This window comes from Gadus chalcogrammus, chromosome 11, assembly GCF_026213295.1.
Source record: "Gadus chalcogrammus isolate NIFS_2021 chromosome 11, NIFS_Gcha_1.0, whole genome shotgun sequence".
NCBI classification, from domain to species: domain Eukaryota; kingdom Metazoa; phylum Chordata; class Actinopteri; order Gadiformes; family Gadidae; genus Gadus; species Gadus chalcogrammus.
Genome location: NC_079422.1, coordinates 22,935,463 through 22,962,468, shown reverse-complemented (window position 1 = coordinate 22,962,468; position 27,006 = coordinate 22,935,463). Strand labels below are relative to the sequence as shown.

Sequence of the window (27,006 nt, the reverse complement as noted above, 5' to 3'; positions counted from 1 at the left end):
GAGACAGCAGTGCTGTAGCGTCAAGTAAAAGGGACTGCGTCCTGTGAGCCCTCAGGTAAACAGAGTTAGTGAGTGCGTTTAAACAGGTGTCTGAATGAGGGTCTTCTGGTCGGTCTCTGTCATACGAACCTGCTCTCCACAGCTGACGTCACAAGAGAGGGAAAGGTTATGCAAAGGTCAGAGGGTCACTTCCTCTCTGTATTAGTTTAGGTATATTTCCTCAATGCTCTTGCTTGTTCTTTACTTACTTCTACCACTTGCAATATAATACCAACTATTAGTATGACAGGACTGGCATTTAGTGGTGCGAACTGTTCCTGGAGAAAATCGTAATCAACCCTTAGCTGAAGCATAAAATCAATCAAAAAGTTTACTAAATTGAATAGGACCTGACGCCCAAGAAGCAAATAAACACTCGACAACTAGTATTACCTTAGACAATTGTTTTGTACAAAGGAATAAACTTTATGTCAACCAAATGCTAGCGATGTTATTGATTTCCAGCAATTCCTTTGTTCAGTTTCAACACCAGTCTTCCTTGTTAATAAAAAATGAGACACGATACAAGCATATCTAAAAATATATAATTTATTTGAAAGAAATAAAATAATACAGAGTGAGAAATTCATGACATTGTTGCGTGCGCCATTGTTTGTCAGTGTTGTTAAATGTGTGCCCTGAAGGATTGCAACATGTGAGGTATGTAAACAGGAACACAATGTAAACAAATGCTTAGGCAGTATTATTTACTTGGCTGAGTGACAGCTCTGAGTTGTTAGCTTAGCAGGCTACCTCAGAAAGAGCTTGTTGAATCATTTACAGAAATAATGGCAGCTTATTAGAAACCCATAAGCAGTAGTTGCCCACCCACTCTCTCCGCGTGCCACGGCTCCATTTCTCTGCAGCATTACGTTACACTTCAGTCCCCCGACCACGTATAATTGATACATTTGGATGTCTTGCCATATCTTGGCTTAAACTGTCTGGTCTCAGCTCTGGTTGGGTACCCAGCGAAAACGATATCCTCCGGTCTGAGTCCTTGATGTGAAAGCATGTCCATGGGGAAACACCTGGGTCTTTATGGTGCAGTGGTCCTGAATGGACGTTCTGAAGGACGAGTCGCAGCCCGAGTCGGTTCCGTCCGCGCTCACGCCGAGGGCTCCTCCGGAGCCCTCGGCGACGGAGGTCTGCAGGCCTGCAAAGGCCCCGTACATGCGCACGTGGTCGGAGGCCTGCGGCTCTCCAGGTCCAACGGCGCCGCTGCCGTGGAGGACGGCGTTGCAGCGTGTGCTCATGTCCCTCAGGATGTCCTCCACCGAGCCCGAAGGCACACCTTCACCCTCTGCGTCCTCGCTCAGACGCCGCCTCTTGTGGGGACTGCTGGAGCTTTTGTCACAGGAAGGCAGCGCCGGCTCGTGTATATAGGGCCCACTGACTGTCATCAGCCTCTGGGAGAGGAAGAGCAGTAACACACACCGTATGTTTGATGGTTTAATGGGGGTGATGTATATGGATGATTCTCGTTTGGCGTGAGGGTTAAGTCACGGAGTGGACTGATGCGTGTTGAGGGTTTTGGGAGCAGTTTCTCACCTCCAGCACTGAGGCCAGGTGCTTAGCTCGGCTGGCCAGCTCTCTCAGGTGACCGTTCCTCTCTTGCAGAGACTCCACCTCTTCCTGTTTACTATGTAGAGTCTCGTGGAGCTGGAGGGCAATTCAGAACAGTACATGTTTCAGTATTCAGATTGTCGACAACTCTGCACAATGTGGGCGTCCTCTCTCTGCGTAAACGGTCCACAACTGCCGGCTTACGGCCTATTTTAATCCAATATGAGCACGATATGTTTTGTTTTGTGCAAAAGATGAATGGAAAATAGCTGAAGGACGGAATGGGATGACCCCCCCCCCCTCCCCTGATGAATACATTCATAATAAATGTTAAAAATTCAAAGCAATTCATTCATTCATTCATCATTATAACTACTATTTACCCGATGGTTGACTTGTGCCGAGTGGTCTAAGAGCCAGCCTTGGTGCTTGGCCATGCCCCTCCAGGTAGCTCCATCCTGGGCACTGTGGTGGCCCGGCTCCGGGGAGCGGGGAGCAGCTGTGGGGCTGTCCTGAGGAGGGAAGTCTTGTCGAGGCGTGAGAGGGGGGATGATGCAGCCCTGGAAGGGGACCAGCCCCACCGGAGATAGGCTGCTATCCAATGTACCCGGAGACTCTGAGGGAGAACGACAATGGATGAATCAGTGATTTGTATACCTTCTACTTACTACTGCAGCAACTGCTGCTACCACTGAAAGGGTGCTTCGGTCCACGGTTCTTCCTCTCACCTGCCATGAAATCGAGCGCATACTCTCCAAAGTATTGCTCATCTCCATCGGACTCGTTCACCTGTGGATGAGAAGAAACACTGTGATTAATTTGAGTCCAATATGAAACATACTGCCAAACGGCAAAACATTGTTGTCACAGAAACATTCATGCTCTATTTAACTCTACCTGGTAATCCCACAAGGACCAAGAGCAGTAATGAAGATCTCTGGAGAAAAACGCCTTGCTTTCCATTGTGGAATTAGTCTTGTCGTGTGGTCACGCAGTCGGAAACTAGAGTGTTTCTTTTGACCGTCTGATGAATTGAGCCTTTAAGGCAGTTTGTTGACATAACTTGTGAGGTCGAACGAATTAGGGGAAACGTGGCACGAGCACGCTGCGCTGCGATACGTGCAGAATGCCATCACTCCGTGTCACGCGTCAAACATTAACCTCGTCTACTTCCACTTTTTTTCAACTACGTCCGTTTAGCATCCAACACTCTAACCGCCCTTTTCTATAAGAAATATCTCGTCATAATTATGTAATTATTATTTACCAAAGGAAATTGTCCATACCTGTGAGCCAAGAGAGTCACTCTCCATGTGCAGGACAGATGCGCAATCATCCAGATCATCCCATGCAATTGTTGCAAATGCTGTAGAAGAAGACACCCAATGTTAGTCGATAATTAGTCCTACGCATTTTCTATTCAATGCATCAGAACAGCATATAGGCTATGCTTCTTGTGAGACACATGGCTTTTGTGTTTGTTTACCTTGCTCTACGACGCATTGCATCTTGTCGACGAACACTGGCTCCGGACTGCTGCTCCTCGGCATCAACACCATACCCTGCGAGTAAAACAGCATCTCAGCAACAATATAACAGCAATCGTTGTTTCATTCAAGATATGCCGATGGAGAGAAGATGAAGCCCTGTAGCATACCTTTTTCTTTGCTCTCCTGCAAAGTGGACCCATTTTGTTCGGGCAAATACTGCCAAGTGATTTTCTCTCCTTTTGCATCTTAATAAATCGGTGTGTTGCGACAGAGAACCGGAGGACGACTGGGGAAGTAAATGGTGTTTTTTAAAGTTAATATAGTCGACATTTTCCCGGTTCATGTGGCTGAGTGCCGCGGCCCCACGTTTTCAGGCCAATCAGCGTGTTTGAATGCGTCTCCAGGGAGTGAGTGTGTGTGCGTCCTCGGAGATATGTGTGCAGCATAACGGTTTTCCTGGTCCGGTGTGGAGTGGGACCGCGCAAAGTCGCGCCACTACACCAGGTGCCACTCACCGCCGTGCGCTTAGGGAACACATTTTTGGTGACAAATGTTGGCGCGCTATGCGAATGAATTTCGTAAGGAAGACGTTTGTTATTAAGGGATAGGCTTCATCGGCAACGTGTGCGTTAATGTTGATTTACTATTTGTTTAAAGTGCATGACCTCGATTGATTACGAATAGGAAAAGGAAATGGCAAAGAGCAATTACTGCAGACAGTTCGACAAACAATCGTGACAAATGTCTGTTTGTACGCAAACACGAGCGTGTATGTTTGGCCCTCGACGCTGAATGCACCTGTGTGGTCGTCAGTTTGACAGCTCTAGTCTGTATGCATTTCTGTCTATATATATATATATTTTTTTATGAATAAACGTGGATTGATACATTATTGACGTAACATGACTTTATTTGACAAAATATGCATTGGTGACATGACATGACAATGGCTACTAATAGGATAAACATTATTGGACGTCTATGCAGTAGCCAATACAACAAACACTAAAATGCTAAATATTCAGAGCATGAGAAAATCAGAATGAGATATCGCTTACACCAATATTTGAAAATAAAAAGTTTACTTATTTTTCTTCAACCCCAACCTCCCCTCTGGATTTATTTTTATTTACTCGATCACAATAACATGAACATATTATTTTTCTTGAAATGCTATTTAGTTTCATTAATAACATTCAAGTGAAGCGATAGGCTCTTAGTTTTTTATTGCATTACATTTCATTTATTGAATTTTCACAATTGGGATTTGCATACAACACTACAAAATTCATGAATGGTTAACAAAATTGTATAGAAAATAAATAAATTCAACAACTCTAGAACAAAAGCTATTCAAACTCACATCAACGATTACGAAAACATCTATGAGGTATATGGATATTTCAACACAACAAAATTCCCTTTACTTCATGAAGCCTCCCTCAGATGTCTGTAAACATTGAGACTGCAGTCTATTTCCTCATTTCCTAAGGTTTAACATGATTAATCATTGAAATACTGGATCGCAGCGTTGACATCGTGAGACGCATCGATCTCATGACGTCGTCAACATTGCCTGTATCGTCTCTCGGTTGAGCGACACCAACAGCTTCAAGTTCTCTGTGCACTCCAGGGCGAGGTTCTGTCTGCGGCTGGTCCTGCCGTCCAGACCCCCCGACAGGGGGCCCGGCTCCTCTGGCCCAAAGCCCTCCGCTGAGTGCCCTAGGCCGTCGCCCGACTCGTCAGGCGTGCAGTCCATCCGTGACTGCTCACCCTCTGAGAGCTCGCCCTCAGACGTTCCCGTGAGTGTCCCCTTCTCTGACGGGATGAGGTCATGTGTGCAGCTCATGCGCACGTTGGGTTCTTCCGGCTGCCCCCCGGCCGCCAGGAGCTCTAGGGAGAGTCGCATCGCGCAGGCGGCCGTCAGGGAGGGCAGGTACCTGTTGAAGGCGTAGTCCGCCAGACTCAGCTCGCATATCCTCCTGGCGAGGTCGCTGCGTCGCGGGGAGCGTCTCATCTCCCAGCGGGCCGACGGTGACCCGCTAGCCGACGGCCGGGCGGCCTCACTGCAGAGGATGTTGTACTCCAGGAAGAAGGCCAGGGTGGGGGCGGCCAGGCGGAAGTGGAGCCGCAGCAGGATGAGGCACTCCAGGTTGCAGAGCTGCTGCTTGGAGAAGGCATGGCAACACAGGCCCAGGAGCTGGCTGATCCGCGGGGAGAACACCTCCACCTAGGGGAGGGGTCAGGGGTTAGCGGGTAACACTTAGGGGGAAGAGGTTCAGGCTTATGGGGCTAGGGGGTTAGGGTTTGGCAGGTAAGGGGTCAGGGGTTAAAGGATAGGAGGTTAGGGGATAGGGGTCAGGGGTAAATGGGTTAGGGTTAGTTTAATAGTTAGGGTTGAGTGTTAATGGGTCAGTGGAAGGATTAGGGGGTTAGGGGTGAGGGGGAGATGGAAGATGAATACAATTAGATAGGGAGGGTGAAGTGCATCAACAACACGCGCAAAATCATGCACACACACCTGTTTACTAGCTAGTAGCAGAGCGGTGACCCCCAGGAGCTGGAAGCAGTCAGCAGCAACAGCCGTAGACGCCAGGAACCGGTCCATGATGTTCACTGCTAGGCAGCAGCACTCGAAGGACAGGCGGAAGTACTTGTGCACAGGGATGAGCCAGCTCACCAGCTTACAGCGCGCCTCTGGAGTCACCTGCATGGACACATTCAATGACACAGTACAGTTAATATCTAAACTGCATGGGATAATCACACGGAACTCAGATAGGATTATGGATTTTCAGTCAAGATTTTGGTTCTAACATAATTTTGTTATTTGTAATTTCATTGTACGAAGGACAAAATATGCTTATAGGCTATATTATTACAGTGAGGTGGAACAATAACTGCTCAAAATATATCACAAAACATCGTCTAACATCACACTCTTTTAGCGTCTTGGCCCACCTGTGGCTGGCGCGCCAAGCACTTGGGTAGATGGAACTGCGTCTCGTTGTCCTTCTGTATCTTGTACCCGACGCTCCCGTAGTGCTGGTGCCAGGTGAGCAAGCCGAGCTGTCCCGCGGAAGACGGACCCTCACCTGATAATACAACAGTCCCAACAGGGCTCTGGGCGCTTAAATCCTCCTCGATACCTGAATCGCTCAGTCTCGACGTGATTGTCTGTTTTCTGTGTCTCTTTGCTTTCTTTTGAATCGGCGAGCGAGTTTTGTTTTGAAATGCACTACGGTAATTTTTCGGCGATTGTTTGCAAACTACCGCAGGAGTCGCGTTAGGTGTGTTGTTCGCCATTGACACCATTTTCTTATCCTTTTTTTTTTTAGAAAGAAAAAAAATGTGTTGGCCCCGTCTGCATGCGCTGGCTGAACTGCCGATGTGTAATCCACACCCGGGCCCTACCATTACACATTCAATGACACGTGACGCTTTCCCGGGGTTCAGCCCGCTCGCAGTCTCACACCGAGCAGCGTTCCCGGCGTTGCCGGGGCAACGAACTCATTAGTTTTGAGTTGTGACCGCAGTCTGAGAAATCAGGTAGACTGCTGCCAAATCCTCCTGTTTTTATGAGCGACGTACCGTGGCGTAACTGCATACGTCCAGGGCAATGCTAGCCACAAAGCTCTTCTAGGGCGCATCACTTAAATCCAACAATTGTTTCTTGCATACCTGCAGCGTGTTTGCAATCGATACAAATAAAATCTATGTCACACAATAAGCTGTATTCACTTCCCACTACCACAACCATACTGCTGCTGTTGAAATTGCACAGTAGCCTACTATTGGCAAGGTACAAATGTAGAGATGTTAATCTTTGTGAGAATATTTATTTAAAAGTAGGCTACAGTATGAACATTGCTTTTGGCAACCAAGTCATGCCCGCATGTTAAATAACCTGACTAAACTATTCCACATTCCACAATATAACCATTTCGGCCGAGAATAATTTCACCCTTTATTTTATTTTTTATATATAGGCCTATGTACGATACATTTTTATATACATGTATAATAATAAAAATGTGTTTTACATAAATTAGCTGACTTTAATACAAAACACACAAAATAGGCATGCAGGTAAAAGGCCAATGCGTGACAACAATCAGGTCAGGCAACTTTAGTTATTTAGCACTTTTCATCCACGAGGCAGACTCGAAGTGCTTCACATTGAAAACATCGTCACAATAAAATGAAATAAAATAAAATAGAAAAGTAAAAGAAAACAGAGGCCAAGTAAGAATATGCACAGTATAAAGTGTCTACATTCTAGAAGGCTTTTGTAGTGGAAGCATATACTTTGGCCCTAAACCATAGGGACTTATATGTAAGCAGCATGGGTTTTTTGGGGGGAGACCATAGCAATAATCAAGCTTACATATATGATAATGGCATGTACATTTTTTGTTTTAGCAAAAACTACAATTATCTCGGTCCTCATTCAGCTGCAAGAAATGTTGGCACGTCCAGTCTTTGACTCGCTCAATGCACTGGCACAACAGATCTACGGGCCTAGTCATTTGGCATATGATTACTATGGCCTAGAAGCCCCTGAATGCAACCAAATAAAAAGCAGGCACGGATAAATTGATCACATTTCAGTAGAACTTCAACTAGAAATCATCTTTAAGAACTTTAAGAGCGAAAAAAAAACACAATTTTGTTTTTGGTCTTGTATAAACGCCAACATAGTAATCTATGCAATTTTATCACTGTTGCTAAAATAAGTCACCAGTTTAAAGAGCAGCAGGGTGTGTCCTATACCAAACAGTACACACAATAGACAAACACACGCAGACATGTACACCATCAACCAATATGGCAGATAAAAAAAAAAACGTTGCTAAGCCATGGAATAAATAGTAGTAGTGCCTCCATGGTGGAGAAATAAATAAATAATTTAAAAAAAGATTCCAGGTATTAAAAACATGTTTTTGCCATTTTCCCCAAACCAAGTGAACGTTCCCTCTTCTTGACGTCAGACTACCTTTTCCGAAGTATTAACATATAACATATTGATGCCAGCGCGTTTGTGTGGACGTCACCTCTGACTTGGCAGCTTTTGGTTGGTTGACATCTATTGTAAAACGCCAGTGTGTGTGTGGTGATGTTGAAGTTCCGTACATCACAATTTCATATGCATCACTCAGAACGCTCAAAACAGTTACACAACAATGGTACTAAAAAAATATTATAAAGTTGGCATAACTTTATAATAACCATTGGTCGTAACCATGGGGATGAAACGACGCCCTCTTTCCTAAAACTCTCAGCCCAAAACACATTTCTCAGTGTTAGAATTCCATCTGCCTAAATGTAACCCTCTGGTGACCCCTAGAGGTGGGTTAACTATGCTTAAGTCTATATCAGGTTACTTAAAGGGGACCTATTATGCTTTTTCGACTTTTATGACCTAAAACCGTTGTTATAATTATTGATCGTCATGTTTAACCAAATACAAAAAACTATGTCGATTTTCAGGAAACTCTTCCTCTCATCTGGGCGCTTTCAGCATTCTCTGTCAACGCTCGGTTTCGTCCTTCTCCGCCCCCTCGCCCCCCTCCTGCCAACCCAACTCCATTGTGATTGGTTACCTTCCTTGAAGCACGCGCGCGGGCAGATTTGACCCGGCATATGGGGGCGCGGCAGGAGTGCCTCTACGTAGATGATTTCCCGGAAATGTGAACAAGTGAATCGCAAACGTTGTCCCGAGGGTTTAGCGCTCTGCACAGCCAGCCCCGACTGTCAGCAGGGAATACGTCGAAATGCATGTACGTCATTATTTGACACTTAAGTATGGTTAAACATGACTATCAATCATTATAACAACGCTTATAGGTCATAAAAGTCGAAAAAGCATAATAGGTCCCCTTTAAGATTCTAGGTTCAAATTAGACCGGGATTGCACCTTAATACATCGTCAGGTTAATGAAACCTCCAACCCACACAACAAACACTAAATAAAGGTAATGTGTTTATTTATTCAAAGTTTTTCAAATAAATAAACACGAAATTATCAGCACTTAAGAATCTTCAGCACCTTCTAACTGTACCTTAAACAGTGATTACCCCTTAAAATATAGTTTATCAACCGTTTAATCAATGTTAGTCAGGTTTGTTTGTCTTTGGCCCAAGAACCAAAAGAGAAACTTGAGGAAAACCTGAGTACTCAGAATAAAAAAGTATCAAAAATAAAAAAGATCCTCAGTTTGAACAGCATATTAATTAACTTTAGCCTTTTTCCCTGTTTTTAAACATGAACCTCATTGAATGCATTTATCAAACCTTTAACTTATTTCTCCAAACATGTAAATTAGTTTAACCATGTTCTAACATACTGCACATATTGCCTGCAGCTAGCACACTGCCGCCATGACCATCTCTCTCTCTCTGCTAATTAGCTAACCAGAGCAGTTAACTCACCAGGAAAATCCGTCCATTAACTCGGAAAGCACCTGTCCGGAGCGCTCCCCAGAAGACTTCTCCCGAACCACTTGTAGTTTTCTCTCTCTAGCAAGTGTCTCTAATACAGTTTTTTTAATTAGGTATCTTATCTTTATCATTTAGGTATCTTATATATAATTTCCTTCATCAATGAACTACTATCGCAGCTACGTGTGTGTGTCCCGTAACTTTCTCTGTGCTGCCGTGCGCATGCACGGCTGTCTGCCGTGCATGCGCACGCGATGCGTTCTGGGGGCATCGTAAACTACAGTACTTCTGAATTTCTGTCAATTTGGAACTACAGAGAATAACCTAAAAATTAACATACATTTATAATACGGATGTCATGGTCTGTGTCGTGTTTTGGTGTGTTTCCCTGTGTTTCCCTACATGTGTCTCAGCTGTTCCGAGTTGCGTGTCTTGTGTTTGGTATTTAAGCCCTTGTCTTTCCTTTGTTCCTTGTGCCGTTGTCACGTTAAAATTGTACCGGGGGCGAAAATTGTACCGGCCTACGTCATCGTTTGTTTACATCCTGACAACCTGCCCGGCAACAGACGACGCGATGCAGAAAACATGTTTCCAAACGACGAAATAACATAATACAGATAGCGGATCGCTATCTGTATTATGATAGATAGCGATAACACTTGTTTTTACTTTATATTTGTATTGTATTTAATTGTTTAATCGAAACAGTAAAAAAAAATGCCCGCGAAACGGGCGATCGCGTCAAATGACAATGTTTTGCCCGCGAAACGGGCGATCGCGTCAAATGACGTAGGAGGGTTCTTGAAACATAATACAGATAACGGATCGCTAGAAAACACTTGTTTTTACTTTATATTTGCATTGTATTGAATTGTTTAATCGAATTTAGCTAGTAAACTGAGTGTTTTAAGCAGGTTTCATAGTCTAGAATGTTCAAGAACCTTCCTACGTGATTTGACGCGTCATTTGACGCGATCGCCCGTTTCGCGGGCAATTTTCTTTATTGTTTCGATTAAACAATTAAATACAATACAAATATAAAGTAAAAACAAGTGTTATCGCTATCTATCATAATTCAGATAGCGATCCGCTATCTGTATTATGTTATTTCGTCGTTTGGAAACATGTTTTCTGCATCGCGTCGTCTGTTGCAGGGCAGGTTGTCAGGTTGTCAGGATGTAAACAAACGATGACGTAGGCCGGTACAATTTTCGCCCCCGGTACAATTTTAACGTGACACCTGTCATTGTGGTGTGTCGGTCCTGCGTGTTCTCTGTGAGTACCTGTGTTCCCTTGCTCCTTGCTCCTTGCCTTAGCCTTTTGGCAAAAATAAAGTGCAGTTTTCTCTACCCGTCTGCATCTGGGTCCTACCTGCCTGCCTGCACCCACAACCCTAACAACGGAGATGTGCCCACAAGGCTTAGCTTCCAAAAAGATTGATATAAACCACTATAATGATTGCCGCAACCACATAAATAACACAGATGATCCAGGTGATGGTCGATGACTTCCGATTGCCTGAACAAAAGGAGAGAATAACGTTATTCTACGCTTGATTATTACCACATAAACATGTTTGTGTTCTTAACTGCTCTAAAAAAAACCCCATCAAAGCCCAAGATGGCTGAGTTGGTAACCCTCACCAAAATATTGCCTCGTAACTCGGGCAGGGTTGACGTCTCCCTGCAATGCCAGGCAGGTGTAGTTCCCTGACTTGGTAACTCTCTGGTTCAGACGCAGACTGTCGCGGTCGCTACCGTCTGTTGAGTATGTTGCACAGACCTCAGCTCCGTCCTGGTACTGCAAAACCAGCCCCCTGGGCTTGGGTAGGCCCCCTTTAGAGACACACGATAGCCTGTCCTCTTCAATAGTCAGCGTCAACTCAGGATCCACAACTGTAGGCAGGAGGAGGGGGGCACTCGGTCAGGATATCACGATATGTGTGGCCTGGCCCTACACCTGCTAGGCCTACCTGGTGGTCCTACCCCTCGCCAAAATAGAATGACAAATGGAAATCATAGCGGTTACAAAACAAAGTGTGAATGAGGGGTCATTAATTTTTTATCAAGGTCATTGGTGAATAAGTTGGGAGAGATATGAAGGATTTAATTGTTTTGACTCAGTTTGTCGAGTTGTAGATTTGACTTTGTGTACTAATATCTCAATTCTTTCCAACAATGGTCTAACAGAGGAATCTACATGCGCATTCAATTGATCAAGGTCAGTTACAGCCTCTTATTTTTACGGAGAATCCTTGATTTAAAAAGTAGGTACGGTAAGAGCTAGGAGCGAGTGACTCGTACAAACGGGACCAAAAACGTACCCATTTTCAGATCGATCCAACTTGTCAGTTCCTTGTGTAAGAGGACACACTTGTATACTCCGATGTCCTCCTCGGACACATTGGACAAGATCACTGAGGCCTTTTCAGCCTGCAGCCCCCCTGGGACCAGCCTCACCCTTCCCTTGAACTTGGGGTCTTGTCCCTTCAGGCCGTTTGTATAATCAGGCTTGCCGTGTTGGTACATGAAGACCTCCTGGCTGCCTTTCTTCCAGTCAAACGCTGGAGACTTCAGGTTTGAAGGATCCAGGTGACACGGTAAGGTGGCATTTTCTCCTTCTCTGGTGAAGACAGTAGTGTTTCTTTCCCCCCTTCGTTTATTCTGATCGTCTGGAAACATCAAAATTCAGTTTTAGTTTTTAAAGCCAGAGGTAAAATCAAAACCCAACAAATTACCATACAAATAATTGTTCTTGCTAAACTGCTACAAGAAAAGACAAAAAACCTTGAAAGAGGAAACAGGCATTTTAGATAACTTTCTTGCTCATATTGAATACCCTACATCTACACGTGTACAGGTATGGATAAAGAGACTGTACAGACAGAATTGTATTTTATTTTTTCCTGCATAAAGGATTTCTTTGGTTGATATTCCATAGGAATTAAATTAATCTCTGAATGGGTTTGATAGTAATGTATCACTAACCCTTTAAACAAGCAGAACAAAAATCTAAATACAAAGTCGCTCCAATATAAAAAAAGTTTGTTTAAAACATAATCACACGTATATCCTTTAAAAAGGTCCCATTGCACGAAAATTACACTTTACGAGGCGACACTGGGACACACACTGGGACACACACACACACACACACACACACACACACACACACACACACACACACACACACACACACACACACACACAGTTTTGTACTTTGTTAATGCATAATTAACTTTCGATACACAGTCGGGTCACTAGTTGATCTGGCTGCCTCCTGCTCTTAGGAAGAAGACTAGTTGTGGTTTTTAGTACTGCAGCTGATGGCTCAACGACACAATGGAATGGAATGTCAACTAGAATACATTTTCTCCCAATGTGTTAGTTCGAACCCCGTATTTATTATTAAAAACAACAACATTCAGTTTCCATTTTGCCTTAAAATGGTTCTACGTGACAAATTTCCTCCAATTAGACGGCATATACTAATGAGATGGGTATGTTTTTGAAATTTTGCTGAAAAACCAATCAAAGAGTCATTCGCAAGGACAGCTACGAGTCCTTTCCCGATTTCCAACAGCTGCCGTAGCCACGACACCAAGCGATGCATTCGGTTTATGGTCACCAACGAGCTCAACGAGGGACAGTGTTAACTCAGTGGTGACTCACCAGTTAACACGGTCACTCGTTGAACTGAAACACCGGTTCGCCCTGTCGGGGCTTATTTTCCCGATCATGAACGGCGTTCCATTCATTATCACTTGCTTATTTAGATATAGAGCTCCAGGACTCCCGCCGGAGCACCCTGAGTGTTCTAGAATATTTACAGAACACGGCCAAAAGATGCGTGCGCCTCCGGATTATATTATCAATCCAAGCCATTGAGAAAAATCCACTGTAAACACTAGCGCATGGTACGGTGGCCAGGGGGGCCACACTCCAGTTTGACACGCCTCTCTCCTCTGGCAAGTTACAGACACAGAAACGGCACGTTTGTGGAAAGCTTATCCACCGACAGTACAAGCGCAACTCGTCACGATTTAGCGCGGCACGACTTGGTTTGGTTCCAGGCACGTCGTGTTTCCATCTAAAAAAGTAGGCTATCTCTTCAACGTGGACGGGTCGTAGAAAAGTACCTATTCAACGTGGGCGTGACGCATAGCACGTGACATAAACAGACAGGGGGAGCGTCTCCACCTCTGTCGCAGTTCACGGCGTGTTCTTGCGCGCTGGTCCGGCGGTGTTCAATAATCAATCACTATTGTTAACTTAATGCTGATACTATTATTTGTCGGTGTCGTGAAAAAATAGAATCCACGTCTGAAATCGCACCCCCTCTCCGCGTGAACGTGCGTTATCTTATTTCATCTGTGCTTTCGGGTCACATCATGCGTACATGTATGACTTGTAAACTATTACGTATTTTAGTGCCCTCGTAGTTCATTGTCGTGAATGTGACATCTTTGTTGTGGGTTGCCTATAAAATGTAACATCGCTTTCTGTGACAAGTTGCTCATCTTGTGATGATATGATATAAACACTGCTACTATAAACCCTCTTTTCGTCAGAAGAAGAAATCTTACATATCGCTTTCTGTGATAAGTTGCTCATCTTGTGACGATATTTTATAAACACTGATATAACGCGGAGAGGTGATGAGGTTTCAGACGGGGATTCCCTTTTTCGGTATCACCCCGGCTGTAGACTCGGACGTCGCGCTCGTCTAGTGGCGTCACTCTCTGTGTAATCAGTGGCCAGCAGCCCATTTACGTTGCACAAAAGCATCGGTTCAGCTCTCATTGAACCTCGACGGAGGTGAGACTAAAAAAGTACCATGTACCAGTTACCAGATTTTGGCAATGGAAACGCCAAATAATGCTGGCCGAGTCGAGGCGAGTTGACCTGGTACCCGCCGGTTGAAAAGCGGCATTATTGTGGGACTGACTCGTAGATGATGTAACCAAGGCTGTTATTCTGCACCAAGGCTAAATTTCTTGAACGTCTTCAAATACTGTATTAGGGTTACTAACACCATCCATAAAGTAGCATGCCATGGGACATTTAGGCTACCTGTTACTCCTGCCAGGCTATATGCTAACGAAAAGTTGAAACTGCCCTTTACTTTTTACTCACCCGTAAACACGACCCCTGAAAGTATAACCGACAGGCCAACAATAAGTTGAACAGCAGCATACATATCAACCGACTTGCAGATTGTTTCGTATTCAAAATTCTACAGCAGTTTTTCTGCTTATTACTTCGGCGATGCTTCTATTGAATGAAGAAATGTCAACCACCGCGCAAAGCATTATGGGCTCGCTTAGGCAACATAACAGACATACCTCCATGATTCCGCACCCTGCAGTGGAAACACGACTCTAGGTGTCGCTAGATGCTCAATACTCAACATCCATAACATCTTCCTTCCTTTTAGATTAATGTTCTGTTATTAAACACTTTGAACTCTTCGCTTCTCAATCACCATTGTAGGCTGTAATAACATAACTCTATCTATACAAACAACCTCTTTTTATAATAGTATCACATTCGAACGTAGGCTGTAATTACATAACATAACTCTATATCTTCGGTCCCTTCTGGTTCACTCTGGTCTGACCCATGCCTGCCATGTTCCAATATCCATGCTATCCGTGCCCTATACCACGAAGCTCGCTGAACATACCCAGGCTTTCTTGGGAAAACCTGGCTCGACAGAGCCGCAACTCGCAATCAGAGTTAAATGGTACCACGAAGCTCACTTTAGATTCAATTAGTTGAACCAGGTTTTCCGCTTTAGGTTCAGTGCGCGTTCACGTGAAAGGGGCGTTTTTTGCGTCATTTTTCTCACCTTTACGATAGATCAATCAGTCTATATGCGTTTAAGTGAAAATATTCTGCATATTGTTTGTAAAATAACTATGCCAAATGCAGAATTGTTCGCCATTAATCCAAATAGAATGATGATGATTTAAAAATGCATAAGCAACGTCCATCCTGCCTTATTCTATCATTTAGGGAATTCACTTTAAATACACCCTATTTAAGAAATGTATGGCATGTTTTCGACTGCTGTGAGGTAGCGGCTCTAGCGTAATGGATTGGTATAAGACCCGAACGCCAGCGACCGGGGTTCAATTTCGCCGGTCTATCATCATGCAATTTACCCCCATAGATGTGGTGCCAGCACGGCCTTGAAAATATGGCTTCAAGTTCGAAATAAGCACAAAAATATAATTTCATAAGCTTTAGTGAATAAGTATTCCATATGCATGAGAATTAGGACTTTTTAAGCTTCACATACATTTGCATTACTTGTGAGTCGAACACCCCGGGCAGAAATTCAAGACTGACGCGCTACCTCCACTCCAGCACACTGTCACAGAGACACAATGCGCAACAGTAATCATTGTCTACATAAGGTCCAAAAGGACGATCAAATAACGAACACCCTCTGATGAGAATCTGTATCTCTCATGAAGAACCCCAATTTCGTTGTTTGCACAATGACAATAAAGTCTGAAATCTGAATATCGTCAGACAATGCCAAGGGATCGGTTCTGTCCCGTAAAACCCTCTGTCTCCGGAGAGACGCCTGTACGAGAAGTGCGCCGGGGTCCACGGGAACACCCACAAATGGTGACGCCATTGTCAGAGGAGGGGCTAGGAACCTGCGCACGCCGATTTAAGTAGCCGATCTCCGGCTAGACTAAGCCGAAAAACTGCTCCCGACCAGGTTTGGTTGCGAGCATAAGTCACCATGGTGATACAGCGACGCTAAAAGAGATCGACTTTCGTGGTACAACTAACCCAGGCTTGGAGCTCAACATACCTCGCTAACCCTCTAAGCGAGCTTCGTGGTACAGGGCCCCGGACTTACTAGCCTAAGTTTGAGTACGTAGGGCGTTCCGATTCAGATCGGGCGAAAATAAGTGTACTGAAAGCAGGACCCGGATGGAGTACTCATAGTGCGTGGCGATTTTATAATATTGTAATGACCACAGGCGAGGCAGTGAGCGAAGTAAGCTTAATCGCGGGTTTATTGAATTCCACAAAAGGACAGGCAGGAACAACTCGACCGGAAAACAACAACAACAACTCCCGTGCGAAAATAAACCCCCGGAACCCCCTCTCAGAAGGCCCGCCCCTTCCTCCCAAACCCTGTGACGCTACATTAACCCCCCCTTAACAAAGTTCCTCACCCCGAAGATCCACAGAAAAAACACAGCCCACAGCCCATCCCCCTCGGATACAGGGGAGGGCTGGTAACCCCCGGTAGCTGGGGGAAGGGTGACAGACCGAGGCCCCACCGGTGTTGCCGGGGGGGTGGGCTTTGAGGCGGCAGCGAGGAGTAACTGGACCCCCCTGGGCCAGTGGGGCGGCACCCCCTCGGTACGGAGCCAGTCTGTCTCTGTGCAGTGCCACCCTTCTTCCTTTAGGTGGTAGGTGCAACCGGTACACCACCTCACCCCGCCTCTCCAGAACCCGACAGGACTGTCCAGTTTAGGGCATCTCCCCTTCTTCCTTTGGGGATTGAACACCCAAACTAGCTGTCCCGCCTGGGAATGCCGGCCTTTGCTGTTTATATCGTAGTTTATTTTCTGCCTCACCCCTGCCCTCTGCTGTTGCTCCTGGGCAAATAGGTGGGCCGACTCCAGGCGATCTTGGGAGTCTCCTGACATACTCGGGGCCAGGGGAACAGTCTTGGGCATCCGGTGGCCGACCAAACGCTAACTCTGCCGGAGTACGTAGCTCCCTTCCCAGCATGAGAAGGGACGGAGGCGGCAGCAAGCCATGAGAACCAGGGGAAGGTGGTTCTCCCAGTCTCTGGTGCTGGGAGGTGAGGATGGCCAGCTGCTGGCCCATAGTGCGGTGGAATCGCTCCACCAGTCCATCACTCTGCGGCCTCTGGGGAGTGGTGCGGGTCTTATGAATGCCCAGGCGCTCACACATAGCGAGAGAACACCCGGGACTCAAAGGTTCTCCCCTGGTCACTATGCAAGGTCTCTGGCACCCCAAAACGGCTGAACATGCCCTCCAACAGTGCGTCGGCCACGGTCTCAGCTTCCTGATTGGGGATGGCATAGGCTTCGGGCCACTTGGAGAAGTAGTCGATGGCCGTGAGAACATAGCGGTTGCCTCGGTCCGAGCGGGGCAGCGGCCCCACTACATCTACCGCCACCCTCTCCATGGGTGCGCCCACCAGAAACTGCTGAAGGGGAGCATGTGAGCGCCCGGTGGGGCCCTTTCGTGCGGTGCAGGGGTCACACCGCCGGGAAAAGTCCTCGACATCCCTCCGGGACCGGCCCCAGGTAAAACCCCCGGGCATGGGCGTCGGAGTGTCTTAGCAACCCCAATGTGACCCGACCCAGCGGCCCCGTGCATTGCCTCGAGCACTGGGGAACCTAGGCCCTTGGGAACCACAACCTGCCACCTCTCTTCGCCCGTGGCCGGCTCCTTCCAGGCCTGCTACAGCACGCCCCGGCAGAGGCGCGCAGGACCCCGAACTGGGCCCACGGTCCCTTGACAACTCCGGAGAGGGCGGCCACCTCTTCCCACGGTGGTTTTCGCTGCGCCTCCACCCACTGCAACACCGGCTGAAGGTGTTGCAGTGGGTGGAGGCGGAGGTGATGCTTCCTCCAATCGCCTCCATCTATGGTCTCCAGCCCTCGGCAGACGACCTCCACCTGCTGCCCCGCGGCGCATCCCCCCTCCTCTGCCCGCAGTTCTCTCTCGCGGGCCTCCTTCCTCTCGCAGCAGCGACACCCCTCGGCAGCGCAGGGTCGCCGAGAGAGTGCGTCGGCGTTCCACTCTGAAGACGTAGGCCTGGAGTTCCTCCAACCACCTGCCCTTCCGGCTCTTTGAAGGTCATGAGCCACTGGAGAGCAGAGTGGTCGGTCCTCACTGTAAAAGGCAGGCCGCAGAGGTAGTACCTGAAGTGACGGATGGAGAGCACTACGACCAAGAGCTCTCTGCGGGTAACGCAGTAGCGCCGCTCCGCCTTGTTAAAGGCCCGGCTAAAGTACGCCACCACTCTCTCTCCATCAGGCCCCACCTGGGAGAGCACCCCTCCCACCCCTCCAGCATGACTCGCTCAGGGCACGCTGAAGGCTGGGGAACGCCCCCTGGCACTGCTCAGTCCACACAAAGACACTGTCCTTTTGCAGCAGCCTATAAAGAGGAGCAGCCAACCACTGTGAAGGGGGTCGCCGGCCCTCCGCTGCGCGTCGGGGCCGGACAACGCCCCTTAACAGTGGTATAATGAGCACATACCACAGCCTGGCGTGATCTATTGCTTAAATATATATATATATATATATATACCATGAAGGCCTGATGGTTACTCATATCAAGAGGTGGCGTCGTCTTTGAATAAAAAAATAAAAACGGAATTGTTTTAATTTCTCTTCATGTAACATGTTGTCCTTTAATCAAATTATAAACATATGGATGCGTGAAGTGTCAGAGGATCTCAACGTAGATGGCCGTCTCCGTTTCCTCCCTGCTGCTCGTCTCCCTTCGTGTCGCTCTATCTCTTCTTCCTCTCTCTCTTCTTGCTCGCATGCGCCTCTCTCCTCCTCTTCTTCCTATCGGCCGAGCCTGAAAAAAAATGAACGGATCCAAGATGGTGTTAGTAGTATCACTGTTCTCTTATACTGTTCTGTAGCAGTACTGTAGTAATGCCTTTCTATAGTACTGTTCTGTAGTGGAAAAGTCGTAATACTGTTCTATAGGCTCTGTACTAACAGTTTACACCACAGAAGAAGAGGGCGAGGCCTGTTACCTGATTGGTGCGTACAAAGAGGGGCGTGGCGTTCTGGTAAACCAGTTGATAGCTGCCGTTGCAATAGACATGTGTCACCTCCGTGCAGTTGATATAGAGCGGAGTCTTGACTGCCATGTCCCTGAGATATGCACCGCGGTGTCTGTTCAACACACGCCTGAACACACAAAACACACCCACACGCACAGATGCCCACAAGTGCACAGATGCACACAAACAAACAAAGGGACCCACAGACGGAATTACTTAGACTGTGACACATTTAGAAACTTGATTCTACTCTGTTATGTATACAGGAGCATAACTTTGCCCATTGAGCCTTGTAAGGTTTGGTTTTATTCCTGAAACATGACTCTTCATGATTTCAAAACCACCAATCAAAAGGGATGTTCTGCACTACTGAAGAGTTATTCTGCATTGGGCTCCCCGACGAATTTGAACCTAGAGTGCCGTATAGGTCAATGAAGCTCAGTATGTGGGGTAAGACGGAGCCGTTGGGAGGGCGGGGGGTCATGGAGGCGTCGTACCGTACTCTCTTGCGTCGTCGGCAGCAGTACAGCAGCAGCAGAGATGAGGTGCACGCAGGGACACAGACCGCTACTACCGCCACAAGCCACCAGGGGGAGCTCACTGAATAAACACAGCAGACAGGATCACACACACACACACACACACACACACACACACACACACACACACACACACACACACACACACACATATTCTGACGCAGACATAGGTACCCACATACACACCCACACAGACACAGACACACACACACACACACACACACACACACACACACACACACACACACACACACACACACACACACACACACACACACACACACATACACACTCACTGACACACAGACATTTACACATTCATATACAAACACTCACCTGCACTAACAAACACACACACACACACACACACACACACACACACACACACACACACACACACACACACACACACACACACACACACACACACACACACACACACACACACACACACACAGATACACGTATACACCCACATATAAAGAAAATACACACAGACATATACAAATATATATACGAACACACACAAACCTGCACATCCAGTACACACAAACAACAAACACAAGATTAACAAAAAAGATTATTATTATGATAAGTATTATTATATTATTATGAACCTTCTCCGGGCTGCATGAGGGTCAGCGAGTCATCTCCCAGCTGGTTCTCCGCCAGACATGTGACCCTTTGCCATCCGTCCATCCGCCAGCGCAGCCATGACCTCACTTCACTCGAGTCCCCCTCCACCGACACGTTGTACCCACCAGAGGGCACACTCCCGTTCACACTCCACCTCACCGCAGCCCGCGGGTTCGAGTTCACGATACAAACGCATGTGACCTCAAACTCCGCGAGCAAACAGGACGAGAGCAGGCGCAGGATGAGTGGTTTGTCTGGTAAAGAAAGAGAAAAAGAACGACGAGATAGTGAATAATCGTTATTAACCAGCGGTCAATGGCAGAACTAGTTTCAAATGTGTGTTGTCAATCAGCGGCATCTGTTTAATGCTGTTTTTTTAGACTTGTGACCAATAATCCATAGGCTAATAGCCTTATAATCAGCAAACAATAAACCTACGTAAAACAATATCATTATCAGCTCTCTATACTAAACATCAAAATATCAAAACATCACTTATTTTGTCAAACTGGAAAGGCCCGAATGAAGAGGGCTCTTATTTTGTCAAATGGGAGAAGGATTGAAAAGGACTCTTTTTTGACCAAAGTATTACATTGGATGTCCAACGGCGTGGGCCGGGAATCCCCTCGACCAATCAGGTTGTGAGCCGAGCAGCGGACCAGCGTGCCTCTGGTTGCGTTGTAGATGCGTGCGGCGTGCGTGTGCGCGTCGAGGGCCACGGTGTGGCCGTGCAGTACGTAGGACCAGCGGTAGGTGGTGACAGGGGGGTCGGCCTTACACGCACACTCCAGCAGCACGCTGCCCCCCTCATGCACCACCAGGGAGCGCACCTCCACCCTCACCTCCCTGGGAGCGACTGGAGAAACACGCGGGATGGGGGGGGGGTGGGGGGGTTAGAAAGTACTAAGGGCAGGTGAACTAAACAGAAGCAGAGACCACTAACGGCGGGTGAACTGTGGAGCAGGATGACAGGAGGGAAGGTGCATACAGGTGATGTGGACCTCCCTGAGCGCGCCCACCACGGCTCCTCCAGGGTAGGCGGCCTCACACCGGACTCTGGGCTTGGCCGTGGAGGAGGCGGTGAAGGAGAGCGAGGAGAGCAGTAGGGGCCGGTGGGGCTGGCGTTGGAGGAGGAGCTGGCGTCCCCCTCCATCACTGCTGCTGCTGTTGGGCGGGGCTCCTCTCTCCCAGTGCCAGCGCAGCACGGGCGGTCTGGACGGGCAGAAGGAGCCCACCGTACAGTTCAGGGAGACGGGCTGTCCCTCGGTGACGGACACCGGCCCGCTGATGACGGGGGACTCAGGATGTTCTGTTGAAGGGGGGAGACAAGCTTTGTCAAAAAAGGAATGCCTTCATGTGATTAAAAACGTGTTCATGTTTGAATGTGATGGGTATTAATGTCGTCTAGAGTGTAAACAATGTAGAATGGATAAAGGGTTTTGTATTTGCTGTCTTTCTAGGGCTAAGGCGGGCCTCACAGGGTCCTTTTATCTCCACTATCCTGCTCCGATTTCTCTGCTGCTGCCGTTATTTGGATGACTTAACATCCATCCAACAGGAAGCAAGCTGTTCATATAGGAGGTTCTCTATCAGCTACATTCAAGGTGGACACTGGAGCTCCCATAGGATCCGTTCTGGGCCGGCTCCTTTTTTAGCTTACATATAAATGACCTCCCATCTGCAGGCCCACCTGTCAGTCTCCAAATGTACCAGGCTGCACACAAGCTCTCTGAAGCATTGGCCAATGTGTCCAAATGGATTTAGCTCCTAAACAACTTCAGAAGTCCATCAGCCGGATGTGATGCGTGAAGAACTTAAGGTTCGGGGACTCAAGTTAGAGTAAAGAGGGAACTGTGTTGTTCCGTTCAGCAGGGGTACTCTGGGACATTCAGCCTTCTCATCCGTAGCCGGCTGGGCTGGAACACTGAAACACTTCCTAAAAAAATGTAAGGACCTACACTTTAAGAAAAACACCATTGAAACTATGCAAAGTGTTGACGTTGCCAACATAATGTACTGTGATTATTATTATTATTTTTTTGAACTGTAATGTAATTGCTATTTTGTTGATATACCCAGAACTACAGATGTAAATGTGCCTCTTGGCAAACATATTGAGATTTAAGTGCGAACTAAAACTTGGATTAATGTGTACTGTCCCCGCGTGATAAAATAAATATAATTTTCCCTTCAACCCACCAGAGACCTCCAGGGTGAAGGCCCTCGGGGTCCCCCAGTACCAATCCTCCGGGCCCTTCAAGGCGACCTCAAAGGCCCGTGAGTCCTGCAGGCGGACCGGCTCCAGTCTCAGCGAGCAGTCCCCCTCTGAGATCCGCCCGTGGAGGGAGGTCCGTCTGAGGTACTCCCCGGCCACGTGACGGGGGTCCTCGCTGTTGAAGGCGGTGCTCCTCGAAAGGAAACGGCGTCCTCCTGTGAACTTCAGCCGGACCTCCACCCGACCCCCACCCCTCCTGAGGGGAGCAGCCAGGGGGGTGAAGGAGCAGGGGACCACCACACAGGACCCGGCCAGCGCCCGGACTCGACCAGGGACGGACGGGACCGGGGAGGAGCCCCCCGCCGCCGTCCAGGAGAGAGCACCCGCTGGGGGGGAGAGAAGGACAACGTGTCTCCTTTTGTCTCCGTTACTTTGAAGTGCCAGTAAACCCAAAGAACATCTTAGTGTGTGTTATTTGACGTTCAACTAAATCTACGCGATGTTGTAGCTGTTACAAAATGATAGCGTAATTCAGGACTGTCGCAGAACCCGTTGTTTTTGCCGGTCCCCGCCAACCAGTTTGTGGAACGTTCTACTCTGCTCCCAGCTCAAGTCCGGTTCTTTTCATGATTGCGTCAGGACGAAGGTTCACCGACTACGAGCGTCCTCCTCTGAACACACACTGCGCTAGTGCCTCAGTGTGTGTTGATGTGTGGAGCTCCATCCATCCAGGCAGCAGTTGATGTTGATGGCTGTGTCTCGAAAACGTATAGTATAACGCCACAGTGTTGGGGCGCATGTGATGTCTAGGTCTACAACATCGCTCAGACCTAGACAACACTCAGGCTACAAGCTTCAATATCTCCCCACTCCTTCCTAGAATTCTTAACTCCAACCTCAGAACTCTCAGCGATTAGAAAACACACAAAACATCAGATGAAGGATCCGGGGCCGGGAGGAGTGCAGTGGAGGCTGTGTGGGCCGATATGAAATAAAAGTAAAATAAATTGATTTTTAAGTATTTTGTTTGTCTGAAAATTAAATGGCATCGAGCTGCAATGCCCTAAGCTAAGAAAAAAAACTTCAAGTCATCATAACAAAAAAATACATATGGCGTAACTGAGGGATTGTTCCCATTCTATCAATTAAGGATGTGACGTCTCTGACACACTATTAAAAAATACTGTCTCCATCATCGTTTAGTGGACAACACGCAGATTCCTGAAAGATCGACTTACCGCCTTGGTGCTCTAACATAAGCGTATAGGTTCCTTCACCATCAGATTTCTTTATTTTCTATCAAGATTGACAGAAAATCTTCGGGCTGCCCAGTTAAAAACATTGTTGTCCGTTAACTATACCACAACTGAAATGCTGAAATTATTTTATGCAGACATTATCTGATTCACTTTCACATTTACTTTCACCCTTATTTATTTTGTTCATGCATTAGATTGATTTCATATAGGAATGCTACCTAGAAACTTGCTAACTACATCACGACAAGATTAGACTGGATATTCAGTTGTCAGAGTGTCATCACTCATATCATCACTTCCATGTAGTGTGGAAACATCTTCTAGGTTAAAACACTAACCTATTGTGAATTTCTTCCAAGATATGAATCAAACGTTGCCTGGCACTGTTCAACATCTAACAACCCTTAAAAGGAGCATTACATTACATTTATTTAGCTGACAAACCTATTTAGCTTGTCCAAAGAAACTTAAAATAAGTGCATTCAACCATGTAGATTCAACCCAAATAGTACATCATGTTAGCACATACAATTAATCAAACAAACTGCTTTAGATGCTACATTATATAAAATATTACTATTTCATGGGCCAGGCCATCATGAGCACCATTGGACCTACTTCAAAGGAATATAGAAAGGGATTTAAGTAGAAAAACTGATTTTTACTTACCTAACATAAAAAAATCCACTAGGATCATGGTGTCCAGATAGAAGATCAGCTCAGACAGAGAACGAGACACTGAGGGAGACAGTGAGAGAACCAGAGAGAGAGAGAGACTGTGGTAGACAGGGAAAGAGTGAGAGACAGACAGAGAGAGAGACACACACACACACACACACACACACACACACACAGGGATGGAGGGAGAGAGGGAGAAAGGGCAAGGAGCAAGAGGCTGAAGCAAGACTAGTTTGCGGTACTGCAACAGAAGCAGATTATGAACTGCACGTCAGTCAATGAAACCGCAATACATTATTTTATAAGTACATTCCATCCAGATCGGTTTTAGTTGCTTAACTTTTTCTCCCCAGGAGCTCTTTCATGCCATGCTATTCTGCTCACAGTTGACAAAAGAGAGGACTCTTCGTTAGACTGCAACCAATCACTCATGTCCAAACGTAGCTTCAACTATATACAACATGAAATGTTGTCTTGTGTGTGGAAGTCCACCCCGTGCAGACTTGTGAATCATCCTCTAAAAATAAAACCCTGACGCAATCACTTCCCTGTGTCTGAACACACTGGATCCACATCACTTATTCCTCCAAAATAACCAGTAACCAAACAACAATCAAATTTATTAGAATAAAACTGAATTTCAATGAATCAAGTCATTGGTTATAGTATAGCTGTCATGTTATTCTGAGGTTTATAAACAAAACATTGGTCAATATCAGGGGCGTTGCTAGACCTAGAGTTTTACTGGGGCACAGGCCCCCAACTGCCAAAAAATTTTTTTACGTGTGCACAATATGAAATATATGGATACAGAAGGGTATGTACGAGCTTCAAAATTGTTGTCACTGTCATACTGTAGGATATTTTATAGCACTGGTAAAGGTAAAGACGCAAAGATGGATTCATGAGTACCGTACAATTATATTTATTTAAACACATACACATCTCAAAGATTTACAAATAAGGTAACTGACAAATAAACAAAAAGTCTCTTTATGACCTTCACCTCTTTATCAGGAGAAGTCTACACATCTATATTTATTTAGAAGCTGTGTGGAAACAAGGTTTAAAACTAATAGAATTTCTGACTTAAGGTGAGGTGGCTCATTGCCACCAATCAACCTGGAAAATGTTATAGAACCATCAAAGCTCTTAAATTAAACTAAATAAGGCCATACACTACTGCATAGAGCCTTTTTAAATGATTATTTTTTCACTATTAAGCTGTATCGCCGCGCCTTCATGGTGGCAAAGCGGTCAATAACGTGGCTTTGACTCACTTTGAATAGTTGCTCCTTTTCAATGGACAAAAGAGAAAGTTGGTGAAGCCTTCCTTGCCCCATGGTTGACCTAAGCCAGTTGTGGAGCCTTCTCGACACACTGAAAGATCGCTCACAACTACAACTGTTTACAGGAATTGTGAGTGCAATGATCTGAATTATCTGTGTCAATGTTGGGATCATTGTTGGATCCAGTATGTTAAAAACACCCTGTATATCCATAATTTCCTTTTTTGTGTTAAGGAAGTTTTTGTCTAAAACTTCCTCAAGTTTTGAAGACAGACAATTTTTCATTCATTATTCATTTTCCGCGTGTGTGCGTGCACGCATGGTGTGTGTGTGTGTGTGTGTGTGTGTGTGTGTGTGTGTGTGTGTGTGTGTGTGTGTGTGTGTGTGTGTGTGTGTGTGTGTGTGTGTGTGTGTGTGTGTGTGTGTGTGTGTGTGTGTGTGCTATAAAACTACAGGCTACAGACGCTCAGTATTGAAAAACTGGTGCTAATTATGTGGGCAACATTCTTTAACAGCAATCAAGTTGTCATTGTTTGTGTCAAACAAGTTGTGAATTTGTTGTAACGTTAAAAAAGGAGATGACTTACTCTGGGCTTTTTCCAGCTCCCGTGGTTTCCAACGAAACATGATCAACAAAAAAACAAGGAATTGAAAGCTACTTACAATATGCCTAGGTTACATTAATTTCCCCTGAAGGCAGCAATGTTCCACTTTCAGCTGGAATTCACGGTACATCAAAACCACGTGTCTTCTTTAGATTTCAGTTCCCTTTATTTATTCACACAGTTCAGCAGCGGCATTTATTCAGAATCAGAGCCCAAATTAAAGCTGCATTTAGGGCGACTATCACTACCCAGCAGAAAAATAGATGCACTATAAATGGTTTTGTATAGCAGTCACGAACATGAGCATAGTTGTGGAAATGCTGGTGTTAGAAAACATAGTTGACGGGAATTAAAGTGCTGCACATCGACTGTACAAATGTAGATTATTCATCACAAGAATTTTAATTCAGAAATCTAATAGGCTAATAAACTCTGA

The 27,006-nt window shown here is 46.2% G+C and overlaps 4 protein-coding genes across 6 annotated transcripts; all 4 read right to left on the bottom strand.

Moving 5' to 3' along the window:
- Positions 1-604: 604 nt before the first annotated feature.
- Positions 605-10,026, bottom strand: mcidas (multiciliate differentiation and DNA synthesis associated cell cycle protein). Of its 3 annotated transcripts, none has more exons than XM_056602782.1 (7): positions 3,263-3,387; positions 3,092-3,167; positions 2,892-2,971; positions 2,334-2,394; positions 1,989-2,221; positions 1,591-1,701; positions 605-1,448 (listed from the first exon to the last, which is right to left on the bottom strand). In XM_056602782.1, exons 1-7 carry the CDS (start codon positions 3,338-3,340, stop codon positions 990-992), a joined length of 1,098 nt encoding a protein of 365 aa, XP_056458757.1. In that variant the 5' UTR covers positions 3,341-3,387; the 3' UTR covers positions 605-989. The 3 variants fall into 3 exon arrangements, with proteins under 3 accessions (XP_056458757.1, XP_056458758.1, XP_056458759.1); XM_056602783.1 differs by lacking the exon at positions 3,263-3,387 and adding an exon at positions 9,528-10,026 and having other exon boundaries at positions 611-1,448; XM_056602784.1 differs by lacking the exons at positions 2,892-2,971; positions 3,092-3,167; positions 3,263-3,387 and adding an exon at positions 2,503-2,680 and having other exon boundaries at positions 611-1,448.
- Positions 4,242-6,702, bottom strand: LOC130392348 (cyclin-O). The gene is made up of 4 exons (XM_056602838.1): positions 6,687-6,702; positions 6,057-6,190; positions 5,617-5,802; positions 4,242-5,325 (listed from the first exon to the last, which is right to left on the bottom strand). The coding sequence occupies exons 1-4, from the start codon at positions 6,700-6,702 to the stop codon at positions 4,651-4,653; spliced, it is 1,011 nt and encodes a 336-aa protein (XP_056458813.1). The 3' UTR covers positions 4,242-4,650.
- A 751-nt stretch (positions 10,027-10,777) lies between the features above and the next one.
- LOC130392298 (butyrophilin subfamily 2 member A2-like) lies at positions 10,778-14,864 on the bottom strand. Its single transcript, XM_056602785.1, has 4 exons — positions 14,672-14,864; positions 11,860-12,207; positions 11,180-11,431; positions 10,778-11,054 (listed from the first exon to the last, which is right to left on the bottom strand). Exons 1-4 carry the CDS (start codon positions 14,733-14,735, stop codon positions 10,957-10,959), a joined length of 762 nt encoding a protein of 253 aa, XP_056458760.1. The 5' UTR covers positions 14,736-14,864; the 3' UTR covers positions 10,778-10,956.
- Positions 14,865-18,997: 4,133 nt separating this feature from the next.
- LOC130391821 (sialoadhesin) lies at positions 18,998-25,099 on the bottom strand. The gene is made up of 8 exons (XM_056602119.1): positions 24,668-25,099; positions 22,724-23,125; positions 21,513-21,833; positions 21,117-21,380; positions 20,506-20,778; positions 19,847-19,949; positions 19,320-19,476; positions 18,998-19,135 (listed from the first exon to the last, which is right to left on the bottom strand). Exons 1-8 carry the CDS (start codon positions 24,693-24,695, stop codon positions 18,998-19,000), a joined length of 1,686 nt encoding a protein of 561 aa, XP_056458094.1. The 5' UTR covers positions 24,696-25,099.
- Positions 25,100-27,006: the final 1,907 nt, after the last annotated feature.